Source organism: Clupea harengus, chromosome 1, assembly GCF_900700415.2.
Source record: "Clupea harengus chromosome 1, Ch_v2.0.2, whole genome shotgun sequence".
Lineage (NCBI taxonomy): Eukaryota > Metazoa > Chordata > Actinopteri > Clupeiformes > Clupeidae > Clupea > Clupea harengus.
In genome coordinates, this window is record NC_045152.1 from 3,007,584 (window position 1) to 3,021,011 (window position 13,428).

Below are 13,428 nucleotides of genomic sequence, written 5' to 3' on the forward strand. Positions count from 1 at the left end.
TCACTAATTAGTCCTATTACTACGATTATTGTTGTTTCACCAGAAGCTAGTTAAACTGCAGAGGCAGCTGGCACTTTGTCAGTCTATTATATTACACTCCCAGATGGTCAAAGGTATTACTTTGCCCACATCTGGACAAAGAATCATGATCTAATAGAATAGACTGTTCATAGTTCTCTGACCTTGGCCTGGATCCAAGCCTCCAGGGGGGTATTCGTCGTAGCTCGCTAAGCGGTTTAGCGAGCTAATTTTCAGGCTAAGATAAAAAACGCCCCTCTTTTTGGTTCGTGGAAGCAACTTTTGATAAATCGACATAGTAACATATCGATTAGCACTAACCTGCTCCAGCGCAGGCTAACTTAAGTGTAGCTGGATAAGCTTGCCACACCCCCGGAACAGGGAGGGATCCCATTGACCAAGGACTGATATTACATAGTTAGATTAGCGGAGGGAGAGAGTTCTTTGCGATCGCCAAGATCCATTATTCTTGTATGAGCGCTACCGATTCAGCCGACAAGGAATCATTAATTTACAAGACCTTCTCGAGTCATTTATTGCAAACACCACAGTCGAACATTGACTGTCTTGCGCTTTTTTGCAAGTGGTACATTTTTGTGTGTGTCGGTGATGCGGAGAACAAAGCACTCATAATTATATGAGCGTTATTAGTACACCATAGCATTATTGTAGAAAATGATTAAGGTGGACTCATGATAAGAATAGAGAGAAATACAGACAATTTATTTTCACTGCTTCAATTTATTGCATTTGTTATTAATACATTTAGTCATTTAACAGACGCTTTTATTCAAAACGACTTACAAGAAAATGTAAAACTATATCAAGAAAGGAGACGAGGGGATTTGAACTAGCAACCTTGCAGTTCAGAACCGGTAGAGGGATCCTCTGTACCAGTTGACACTTGCCATCAGGAATTCATACATAGATATCACCATATAAACATCCCAACACACCTTGCTGGTGGCGGTGTTGAATTTTGCCGTGATTATGGTCTTGTATTCTTCATAAGCGTTCATGTTCATCTCCTGCTCGCCAGCGGAGAAAAAAAGAGCCCTTTTCTTTGAGTTTAGAACCATTATACCGTTGGAAAATCATGGTTTTGGTGATCGACCTTTCCTGCCTTCTGAAGTAGGACGTGCACGCGCAATAGCCCTCATAAGTTTAGCCTGGTTGAAATTAACCACATGATTTGGATGCGGATCAGCCGTTAACGAACCGATATTTGCTGTTCTCAATCAGCTCGCTAATCTTAACGGGCTAAAAGGCCAATTGATTAACTTAGCTTCAACCCTACGACGAACGGGCCCCAGCTCCGTTCTGTTCTTGGCGGCCACAGCTTCGTAGAGTGAAGGGCTTCTGGAGACGCTGTCTGCGCTGGAGAAGCTGTGCAGAGAAGTAGTCGGATCCTCTAGTATTTAAGGTGGATAAACAGCCCAGTTTTCAGGGGCTTCAGCCTGGCAGCCGCGAATCGAGCGGTTGTTAGCAACATTTACATTTAGTAATTTAGCAGACACTAGTGACGTACAAGGGAGTCATTTGTGTAGTCATTTGCCCAGAATAACAACAGTCTAAAGAAAACACGTTTATAACATTCTCACGCCTACCGGTGATATTTAGCAACTGGATTGTTAAATAAGTGTTCAACTGGATCGATAAATAAGTGTTCAACTGGATTGTTAAATAAGTGTTGCCAGAATATTCCTGGGTGAAGATATGATCAGTCAGTGTTGAGCTGTTCTCAGTTGACTCTGTTTCATTGCTCGTCTCTTTCCCAGTCTTTCAGCAGTCATCACATAGTTGTGAAGGTTAGACAAATTAAAATAATTACTGTATGTGAGGGCGTAAATCACTGTCAGGAAACAACATCTTGCCAACAATCCTTCTCTGACCTAATTGTCCTTTATTTGTGGTTCCGTGTGTGTGTGTTTGTGTGTGTGTGTAAATCTCTGTGTGTGTGTGTGTGTGTGTGTGTGTGTGTGTGTGTGTGTGTGTGTCTGTCTTTCTGTCTCTGTGTGTGTGTGTGTGTGTGACTATGTGTGTGTCTGTCTGTCTGTCTGTCTCTCTCTCTCTCTCTCTCTCTCTCTCTGTGTGTGTGTGTGTGTGTGTGTGTGTGTCTGTCTGTCTGTCTGTCTGTCTGTCTGTTTGTCTCTGTGTGTCTGTCTGTCTGTCTCTCTCTCTCTCTCTCTCTCTGTGTGTGTGTGTGTGTGTGTGTGTGTGTTTGTGTGTGTGTGTCTGTGTGTGTGTGTGTCTGTCTGTCTGTCTGTTTGTCTCTGTGTGTGTGCGTGTCTGTTGATAGAGTCTGCACTAGCCCCATAGAGCTGAGTCCAGAGAGAGGCCCGAATAGAGTTTAGCCTGAGAATAGAGCCTAAAAACAGGCCCGCTGTTACGGTCCTCTTTAGCCTCCGGGTGGCGTAGTTCTTTTCTTTAGTTTGTGCCTGCTCTTTTCTGTTTGATTAATAGGTTTCAGGTGCGACCTATGATCGGGGGTGGAGCCGTTCCCTTAATAAACCGCGTCCTGCTGTGGATGAGGGCGCGTTATCCTGCCGTTAACGAGTGGCCTCACGTCCCGCTCTGAACGTCGAGACGACTATCTACTTTTGTCAACCGCTGTTGGAACGTAATCTTCTGCCACACACTACTTATGAAAAGGTCAAATTATAAAAAAGAGATAAAGAGATAATGAACTTAAAAACATCTAACCGTATCCCTCCTTATCCCTTAATTAAGCGTTTGGGTGTGGAGCAGGGCTTGTGCATGCACTTGCATTTTCTCACAAACAACTCTGTCTACACGGACACACACATAAACAATTACATGCACATGTGCTCACATAAACACAAACTAACACTGTTGCACACATTGCACACAAAACTGTACATGGGCAGTTATGAGTCTGATAGGGTGGCTATGAATCCGGTACTGAGGTACTCGTTCTCAGACCTCTTTTGTTCAGTGACTATCGGCTGCCTTTGGGCCAAATTCTACAGAACAAACAACATCGATTACCATACTCAGGCAGATAATATACAAAACCAACCAAAACAGCCTTCTTTCATTTAAAAAATATAGCCAGAATCAAGGGTTTGGTGCCCCAAAAAGACCAAGAGTAGGTTTATCCATGCTTCAATCTCCAGTCGGTAGGACTGTAGTGGTCTCTTAACTGGACTTTTAGTTTAACTGGACAATTAATCATCTGCAGTTCATTCAAAATGTTGCCTCTAGAGTTTTACTGAGGACCAAGAGACCAGAGCACATTACTCCAGTTCTTAAAACTTTACTCTGGATTCTTGTTAGTTACAGAATATATTTTAAAGTGCTGCAACTAGTCTATCACTGAATGATTTAGGCCCAGCATACATCTCTGATATGTTTTAAGAATATAGACCAAGCTGGATACAAACTGCCGCAGGCTCTTAGGTGTGTCCCAAATGTAGCAGTTTCAAATGGACATCAATTCTGGAAGGAGACCACTAGTCATTACCGATAGGGAAGTGGCGTCTCTGGCTTACAGCAAAGCTCTATTGGCGGGCCTGTTTTAAGGCTCTATTCTCAGGCTAAACTCTATTCAGGCCTTTCTCTGGACTCAGCTCTATGGGGCTTTATCAGGCTCTAGTGCAGACTCTATCAACAGACACGCACGCACGCACGCACACACACACACTGACAGATAGATACACACACACTGACAGATAGATACACACACACACACACACACACACACACACAAACACACACACAAACACACACACACACACACACACACACACACAGAACCACAAATAAAGGATAATGTTAGGGATATTTCACCCTTTTCAGGACTGTATTAACCTCAGAATTAAGACTCACACAACCAAGAATATAATAAATAATAAACTTTTACTCTGGCGAAGAGGAGTGAATGGCGTCAGACCGCTTCTTCAACCTACACTCCTTCAAAAGGAATGCAGTGCTTTCAGAACGCTGTTCAAGCCATCACTGACTTCCCTGGTACCATGTAACAGATTTTATGCAAAGACAATATCACAGAACAAAGACATGACACTCCCATCTTGTACCATCCCGTCCTTGGTTCCAAGAGATGAGAATGTTTACCTAAGACCCCCAAACCCAGACTTTAACACAACAGTCCAGAATGAGTTCACATAAACACATGGTCTCCTAATTCAGTCCTACCCTAAACATCAAATGACAGGTCTGAGTTTAACATCTCTGTTCTCACAGATAGAATTCCTCTCATCAGAACAAAGGAACAGCTTAGACTTCCATTTAACAACCTAATATCAACTTCATGATAATAATTAAAAAGAAACATTTCTTTCACAGATAAGTAGGTCAGAGAAAGGTTTGTTGGCAAGATGTTGTCTCCTGACAGTGATTTACGCCCTCACATTATTATTTTTATTAGTCTAACCTTCACAACTATGTGATGACTGCTGAAAGAGTGGGAAAGAGACGTGCAATGAAACAACGTCAACTGAGAACAGCTGAACACTGACTGATCACATCTTCACCTAGAAATCTTCTAGCAACACTCAATTAATGATCCAGTTGAACACTTATTTAACGATCCAGTTGCTAAATGTCACCGTGAGGAGTGAGAATGTTATATACTACAACAATGTTTAGTTGTATTGCCATGTATTGTGATTATTTTGAAGTACTGCTAGTATTATGATTAGCTGTGACAATATTTGAACAATTTAAGCTTCCTAAACTGAAAAAAGTTGTCTGTATGAACCTAGCACTGACAAGGTCATTAGGATATGGATCTTGGGTTTCTGCACATAGCTAGACTGTATATCTTTGTATTGGTATGCTTTTAAAAAGAAGAAAAATGCTGAATCAACTTTTAGCCAATGTGACAATTCAAGAGTTGTTTGTGTCAAGAATCCAGACTAATGTGTAAATTGTAACTGAATAGTTTTTCCCTTCCCTTTCCTTCAAAGAGGAATTCTTTGAGGCGGTGCACAAGTGATCACTCACAATCTTTTTTCTTTCAGATAAATGTGTCTTTTATTTTTGCCTTCATTCTCAAACACTTTGCCGGAGGCTCTTGCAGTGCACTCAGCCGAGACGAACCAGGTTAGAGGAACTGGAAGACGAGGAGGACACGACCCTCCCATCAACCACCTCTTCCACAACCGTGACGTACTTGGTCCTGGAGCTGGACGAGGAGCTGCTGGGAAAAAGACAGATGTAGACAAGATGGTCAGCTTCGATCAATTAAAGACAACACATCTACAAGATGTTACACTCACAGGTGTCTTGCACAGACAGACAGCTTAATAACTATCACTGATCGACTATCACAACATTTACATTTAGTCATTTAGCAGACGCTTTTATCCAAAGCGACTTACAAGGTATACACATTTTACACTGATGGCACACTGCGCATCAGGAGCAATTAGGGGTTCAGTGTCTTGCTCAAGGACGCTTCGACAGGGAATCGAACTAACAACCTTCTGATTACTAACCGACTTCTCTACCTCCTGTACCACTGTCGCCCACAAATAGTAGAAGAACAGAAGACAGAATAGAAGACAAGATAGTAGACAAAAATGAATCTGCTGTATGAGACGTTTTATTTCTTGTTGTTGTTGTTGTTGTTGTTGTTCAGGGAAATGTGTTTCATCTACCTGCTAGCTTGGCCATTCAGCAGTCTGTTGTACTCTGCGATCTCTATCTCCAGTCTGGTCTTGATGTCCAGGAGGATGCTGTACTCCGAGCTCTGAGTCTCCAGGTTTGCGCGGAGCTGAGTCAGCTGAACCTCCAGGCTGCTCACCTGCGCCTGGAACCCGGACAACATGCCAGCGAAGCGGGTCTTCGTCTCGGTGAGTGTGAACTCCAGGTTGGCTTTCTGTAAACACACAGAAACACAAGATAAACGGATACATGCACACATACACATGTTCACACACACACACACACACACACACACACACACACACACACACACACACACACACACACACACTCTCTCTCTCCCTCTCAAACACACACACACACGTATACACACACATAGAAACACACAAACTACCCCCAGAAATATAAATATAAAAAAGAATTTGAATCTGAATTGTTATTTTCACTAGCCTTAAATAAGCAGCCCATTTGACTAAAGTGTCTGTGGACCTACCATGCTGGTAAGGGACACAAGTTCGATCTGGAGAGCCTGAACAGTGCTCTTCATGGTGGACACTTCAGAGCTGCTGACTTGCAGGGTGGTTGTGCTGGTGGTGACCTCTTTCTTCAAGCTCTCCGTCTGTAAAATGACACATTCCACAGCAGATTATAATATCAAACTATATTGTAGCCAGGATAGTACTCTAACAATACATCTTTCTGGTTGGTGAACTTGTCTCCTTTCCCCATCTGATTCCATATAATACATACACGCGTACAGGGGAGGAGTATAAAAATAGTGTTCTTTGAGTCGAAATAAAATTTGAAATGCACCCGAAAGACGTCATACAGTTATGTCTAAATCACCTGAGGACTATTGCAGAATTTGATTTCTGCGGTCAAGTAGTATTCAAGCTTTCACATAGTAACACAGACACAAGTATTAAAGCTTTCACATAGTTACACAGACATAAGTATTCAAGCTTTCACATCTTTTGAACGTCGTCACTAATTACTCCTATTACTACGATTCTTGTTGTTTCACCAGAAGCTAGTTAAACTGCAGAGGCAGCTGGCACTTTGTCAGTCTATTATATCAAACTCCAAAGGTGTTGCTTTGCCCTCATCGGGACAAAGAATCATGATCTTTTATTAGAATAGACTGTTCATAGTTCTCTGACCTTGGCCTGGAACCATGCCCCCAGCTCCGTTCTGTTCTTGGCGGCCACAGCTTCGTAGTGCTCACGAACTCCAGCCAGGACCACAGAGAGGTCCTCCTGGGGTGCAGCGTCCACCTCCACGTCCACCTTGCTGCCAACTCTGGCACGCAGGACCAGCAGATCCTGTCAAAGGCAGAGTGAATTCATACTGGCACTTAGTCATAGAGATCAAAGCAAATTACAGGTCTAAAATTCACTGGGTGTGCTGCTACTACTGCTACTACTGCCACTACTAATACCACTACTACCAGCAACAATACCTACTACTACTGTTACTACTGCTTATACTACCTACAATACCTACTGCTACTGCTACTACTGCTACTACTACCTACAATACCTACTGCTACTGCTACTACTGCCACTACTACTACTGCTAGTGCTACTACTGCCACTACTACTACTGCTAGTGCTACTACTGCCACTACTACTACTGCTAGTGCTACTACTGCCACTACTACTACTGCTAGTGCTACTGTTGTTGCTATACTGAGGGCTGTGCTACTACTACTGCTATACTGAAACCAGCTACACAAGCAGAGCCATGGCAGTAGTGAGTCTTAGATCTCTGCATAGATAAAGATAAGGCCTCTGAATTGGGTAATCTACCTCCCCATGGTTCTTCTTGAGCACGACCAGTTCTTCCTGCAGCCCAGACAGACGCATTGCCAGGTCATTCTTGGCAAAGGTCAGGTCTCCCAGCACAGCTCTCAGGCCGACGACATCAGCCTCCGCGGTCTGGCGCATGGCAACCTCGCTGTCATACCTGCAATGCAAATACAGTGTTTCTCTCCTCTAAGACATGGATGTGTACCTGACAGGTTTATCAGGGTCATCAGTTCATCAGTTGAACACTTAGGACAGCTAAGTGGAACAGGAGGAAGCCTACATCCTCTTAAGGGCATAGTAAATTACATTTTAACAGTTAAATCACAGTACAATTACTGCAATAACCATCACACCAATGTACTAATTTACAGTTTACATTTACAGTTATTTAGTAGAAAAAGAAAAGTCTGCTCTGTTTCTCACATTGTCCTGGTAAAAATAGTCTCTGATTCAACAGCGATCTACTGGACTGAACCAGAGAATGGAGACGTAAATGTAACTTGCCATACTTGTCGATCTAATGAGCAAGCGAAGGACCTCCACTATTTCTTTTCTTTTTTTACCTAAACAGGTTGTAACGTGACATCAGACTTGTGTCCCTGTGAGCGATGCTGGTTTTTATCTCCCTCTTCTATCTCTCCATACCTATCCTTCTCTTTACACAGCAGTGAAGTTAGGGGGGGCAAAGCATGAGGGTCTGAAAGCTCACTTGAGTTTGTAGTCATCCAGAGCCAGACTAGCATTATCAATGCCAAGATTAATGCTGCCTTTTGAGCTGATGAAGGCCTGTATCTGCATAAACATAAACAATAACACAAAACATGTTAACATATGCAGGATCAGTAACTGACATTTTCAGTTCACACAGAGGATGCGTCTTCTTTTTAACATACCTTGCCCTGCAGGTCGCTAATGACAGCTTGAAAGGTCCTGTAGTCGTGAGCCTCAGGACCGACCCTGGACTCCAGGAACTGTCTGATGTTCAGCTCCAGGGCGGCGTTGGCCTTCTCCAGGGTCTGAACCTTGATCATGTAGTTTGCGAGTCGGTCGTTGAGGTTCTGCATGGTGAACTTCTCGTTGCTAACAACAGCTCCATTCGCTGCTGCCAGGCCCCCACCGAAGCCACCACCGAAGCCACCACCGAAGCCTCCGGCAGAGGAGAAGCCGAAGCTGGCACCACCACCACCACCACCACCACCCAAGGACAGCGTGCGGGACCCACTGGACATGCGCACCCCGGCGCCGCCTGCACCCCCGTACACACTGCCGGCCCTCATGATGCTCATACGAGCACCACCCCCAGAGAGGGAGAAGCCAGACGATCCTCCACTGATGCTGGATGTGCCAGAGAGCGACATGCGGCTGGAGAAAGTGGTTGCCATCTTACAAGTAAGAGAGAGAAGGGCTTCTGGAGATGCTGCCTGCGCTGGAGAAGCTGTGGTGAGAAGTAGTCGGATCCACCAGTATTTAAGGTGGATAAACAGCCCAGTTGAAATTGCCCCTCAAAATCTGAATGGCTGCCAAGTTTGCTAATCCTCTCAGGGATTACAAAAGGGCAAATGTAATATATGTGAGGTTGATCTGGTCTTTGAAAATGCCACCAGCTAAAGGCATGCATTACACCTCTACCTTTATTTTATGACTAACTGTCAAACTCTATGCAAATAAGGTAAAAAGCAACACAGGGAAGAGCCATCGGGCATTCAGGGACAAATCCCCAGTAGTAGCGAGGTTAGCTAGGCTGAATTTTTTCCTCAGTTCATCCCTGCTGCAGGGAGTCTCACGTAAACGTAAAAGCTATTGCGCAATACTCCAACATGTAGTCTAATATACATATACACTTAATAAAGTTTAAAACTTGAAAATCAAGTTTTTAACCTTTTTAACATGTCCATTTAGTGTTTTTTTATACGATACAAAACTGATCATGAGCGAAATAAGCAGTTAACTCCATGGCCGGGTATTTTCACCTTGGAACTGCTGTGTATGAAACACGGAATCAGACTGGCTCTGCGGTGGCAGTGCAACAGCCTTTGGGTGGTAAATGGCATTAATTGGCTTGAAAGTCAAGCTGTTGGCCCTCAGAAAGGGCCTTGCATTCTCACCATGCTTTTGATGCTGGTGCACACTATGGGTTTTTGGTGCTTGGCACTTACTATTTTATCCCATATTTTTGTATTGCAACTGTCACCAGCCAACTAAATACTAAATAAAATCCCCATACACCCAGCCAGGCAGCCTCTCTCTCTCTCTCCCTCTCCCTCTTCTTTCTTATCACATTGCTAATGCCTATAATAACCCACTCACTCTGTTCTTTTTCTTTCTCTCCTAATCTAGACTATCTTCGCCATGGGCTGCTGTAGTCTCTCCACCCGGTCTACCTGCAGAAACCCTCGACCAATTGCACCCACCGCCACCGCACTGCCGTACACTTACTCTACCTCATACCCTATGCTAGCATTTATATACAATATATATTATTGCCACCATCGACATGTTTCTCTGTTCCTACTCCCCTTACCCCTGTAATAGTAACCCTATCAGCACAGTGTATATCCACTAAACTGGCCTTGTCTGTATCATGTATTTACCACTTGATGTCTGTATATATATTATGTACATCTACCAAATGCAGGCTATGTACAACACCTGTTGTTTCCCTTCCCCTTCTGCCACACAACCCTCCCCCTTCCCCCCTTCCTATCTCCACCCGGCCGACCTCAAGCAGATGGGTTCCCCCTTATGTGCCGTGGTTCTGCTTAAGGTTCCTTCCTGACTAACAGGGAGTTTTTTCTTGCCCGTGTTGCCATTGTGCTTGCACTAAGGGGGTTTCAGGCTCTGGGCTCTGTAAAGCGCCTAGAGACAATTGTATTGTTATGGCGCTATATAAATACAATTGAATTGAATTGAATTTTTATTGGAAATAAGCCCCTATTTTTGTGTACTCTGTGGTCTGTCTCCAATTTATGTTGCGGCTCACGAGCCGGGGTGTAACGTAATTGGGGGCTCATCCGGGATATTTTGGATCTTTTCTTTGTAGAGACCAGACTGCAGAGTTTTTGTACAGGGTGAGTGAAGAGGCACTGTGTTGAGCAAACTCTCATAGTTAGAGTGCTTCAGCTGGGTGGCTGTGCTGCCCTTCCATCAAAGCACTTGTTTGTTATTTTGCTTTGTTGTTTTTGTTTATTGTATAGGGTGGTTATCCCGGGTGGGGGTACGCTTCGGAGTTGGGCAGTGGACTATATCTGTGGTCTGCTGTCTACTTGCGAGTTTAAAGTCGCCTCGAGCACGGTACACCTCGAAGACTAGGAAGAGTATAGTTTCGTTTTTTGGGGAAGTCCGTCCACTTTTTGTGAATCTCATGTGAAGGTTATTAGCCAGGTGAAGGCAATATCTTAGTTTGTGTGGTAGTGAGCCTTGAAAGTCTGTGAACCCCTTGAGCAGTTTAGAGTTTTCTGTTGTTTTACCTATTTTATCATCACCAGTTTACCATATATGAAATGTTAGGTTTATGTTTATCAATTGCATGTACTTGTTTAGAGGGAATTGTGTGAGTAGCCAAAAAAACACATGAAACATGGAATTAGTGTATGTGCAAAAGTAAGTGAACCCCCAGCTGCATTGGTAAAGTCAAGTAGGAAACAGATTCGGTGAAACACATGCACACAGATAGAAGCATGCAAATTCACACGTACCCAACATCGTTACAAGAATGTGCCAAAGATTTGTCAGAATTACAGTACTCATCCAAATGTCAACTAAAAGGGCAACAGTCAAAACATTCTAAAAATCTCCTGTCACTCAAAGCCCTTACTCAACCAGTTCAGTAATTACTAGTTTAGTGACCCCATATGTAATGAGAGTTTATAATTATAATGTCTGTTCTCACAAGTATGTAAAAAGCTCTTCTTTACCATTTCATGCTTAAGAGCAACTATGCAACTAATAAAACTTTGATTTCTTTATCTCCCATTTCTTTATATGCTGAGTTTATATAATTTATAATGTGGCATTGACAGTATCTTTTCAGTATCAATTAGTTTCCTCTGTGAATGTGCTTCAATCTCAACATGATCTGATAATACAGATAGATGGATAACTTTTAAAAAACAGGTAGTGATAAGGATTCTATGGCCAAATGTAATTACAATGTTTCACCTGTAGCGGCTGTGATGGCTCAGTTTAATGTGATGACAAATGACAAAACATGCATGCAGAAGTTAATCAAGACTACTTGCAACACAATCCCCACAGGCGGGCGCCCATATTAAACACAGTGTGGTATGGATTGGTGTTGAAGACAGTGGAGTATTGATCAGTGTTAAACACAGTATGGTATTGGTCAGGGTTAAACACAGTGTGGTATGGATCGGTGTTGAACATAGTGTGGTACGGATCGGTGTTAAAGACAGTGGAGTATGGATTGGTGATAGACACACTGTGGTACTGGTCAGTGTTAAGCACATTGGGGTATGGATCGGTGTTAAGCACAGTGTGATGATCATCTGTTCAAGAGTGGGCTGCCAACATGCCTTTCCTCGTTTGGACTTTGACTCTAGAACTGAGGTGGTCCTGATATGATGCAGATCCACTTATACAGTCAGTCCTGATATGATGCAGATATACTTATACAGTCAGTGACTTGTTGACTGAAACTCATATATTAAATGTCACTTTCAGGGATCCAAACACATTATGTCGGTAAAAGTGAAATGCAAAAGAAAAACCAAATACAATAGTTTGTGTTACATGTTAGTGTGTGTCTGTTTTATAAGTGTGTATATATACGTATACATATGTGTATGTGTGTGTGTGTATTTGTGGTTGTGTTGCTTTTAATTTACAAAAAAAACAGGTTTTATGAGTCCACAAGATCAAGGGATTCAAAGTTCAAGAAAATGCAGCTCCCTCACGGCTAACTGGAGGAGTGCTTGTAATTCACTGAGGGAGGAGAGCCGCCAGACACAATAACCCTCCTCCTTATCTTTAATCCTTTTCTGCTGCAGACACCTGCTTAAAGCCAGTGCATTTGTAAGGATGACATGGCTGAAGGTTAAAGCCTGTAAAGAAAACCCTCCACCCTCCTCACCCTCCTCAGCCCTCACCCTCCTCACCCTCTACCCTCCTCGGCCCTCACCCTCCTCACCCTCCACCCTCCTCAGCCCTCACCCTCCTTAGCCCTCCTCACCCTCCACACCCTCCTCAGCCTCACCCTCCTCACCCTCCACACCCTCACCCTCCTCAGCCCTCACCCTCCTCACCCTCACACTCACCCTCACCCGCCTCAGCCCTCACCCTCCTCACCCTCCTCACCCTCCTCCTCACCCTCACCTTCCTCACCCCTCCACCCTCACCCTCACCCTCCTCACCCTCCACACCCTCACCCTCCTCAGCCCTCACCCTCACCCTCACCCTCCTCACCCTCCTCACCCTCCTCACCCTCACCCTCCTCAGCCCTCACCCTCCTCAGCCCTCCTCACCCTCCACACCCGCCTCACCCGCCTCACCCTCCTCACCCTCCACACCCTCCTCAGCCTCCTCACCCTCCTCACCCTCCTCAGCCCTCACCCTCACCCTCACCACCCTCACCCTCACCCTCCTCACCCTCACCCTCACCCTCCTCAGCCCTCACCCTCCTCAGCCCTCCTCACCCTCCACACCCGCCTCACCCTCACCCTGCTCACCCTCCTCACCCTCCTCACCCTCCACACCCTCACCCTCCTCAGCCCTCACCCTCACCCTCACCCTCCTCACCCTCCTCACCCTCACCCTCCTCAGCCCTCACCCTCCTCAGCCCTCCTCACCCTCCACACCCGCCTCACCCTCCACACCCGCCTCACCCGCCTCACCCTCCTCACCCTCCTCACCCTCCTCACCCTCACCCTTCTCACCCTCACCCTCCTCACCCTCACCCTCCTCACCCTCCTCACCCCCTCCACCCTCACCCTCCTCA

At 44.7% G+C, this 13,428-nt stretch overlaps 1 protein-coding gene across 1 annotated transcript; it reads right to left on the reverse strand.

The window, feature by feature from the left end:
- Positions 1 to 5,038: 5,038 nt before the first annotated feature.
- On the reverse strand, positions 5,039 to 8,857 carry LOC116222017 (keratin, type I cytoskeletal 13-like). The gene is made up of 7 exons (XM_031574228.2): positions 8,369 to 8,857; positions 8,185 to 8,267; positions 7,476 to 7,632; positions 6,828 to 6,989; positions 6,161 to 6,286; positions 5,661 to 5,881; positions 5,039 to 5,200 (listed from the first exon to the last, which is right to left on the reverse strand). The coding sequence occupies exons 1-7, from the start codon at positions 8,855 to 8,857 to the stop codon at positions 5,086 to 5,088; spliced, it is 1,353 nt and encodes a 450-aa protein (XP_031430088.1). The 3' UTR covers positions 5,039 to 5,085.
- Between the last annotated feature and the right edge of the window lie 4,571 nt (positions 8,858 to 13,428).

What these genes read in the sequence shown, in the direction of transcription:
- LOC116222017 (XM_031574228.2), bottom strand. Translation starts at nt 8,857, where the DNA reads ATGGCAACCACTTTCTCCAGCCGCATGTCGCTCTCTGGCACATCCAGC. An exon ending in TTAGCGACCTGCAGGGCAAG is followed by an intron (nt 8,268 to 8,368) that starts GTATGTTAAAAA and finishes ATGTTTATGCAG; the next exon opens with ATACAGGCCTTCATCAGCTC. An exon ending in CTGAATGGCCAAGCTAGCAG is followed by an intron (nt 5,201 to 5,660) that starts GTAGATGAAACA and finishes TCTTTTTCCCAG; the next exon opens with CAGCTCCTCGTCCAGCTCCA.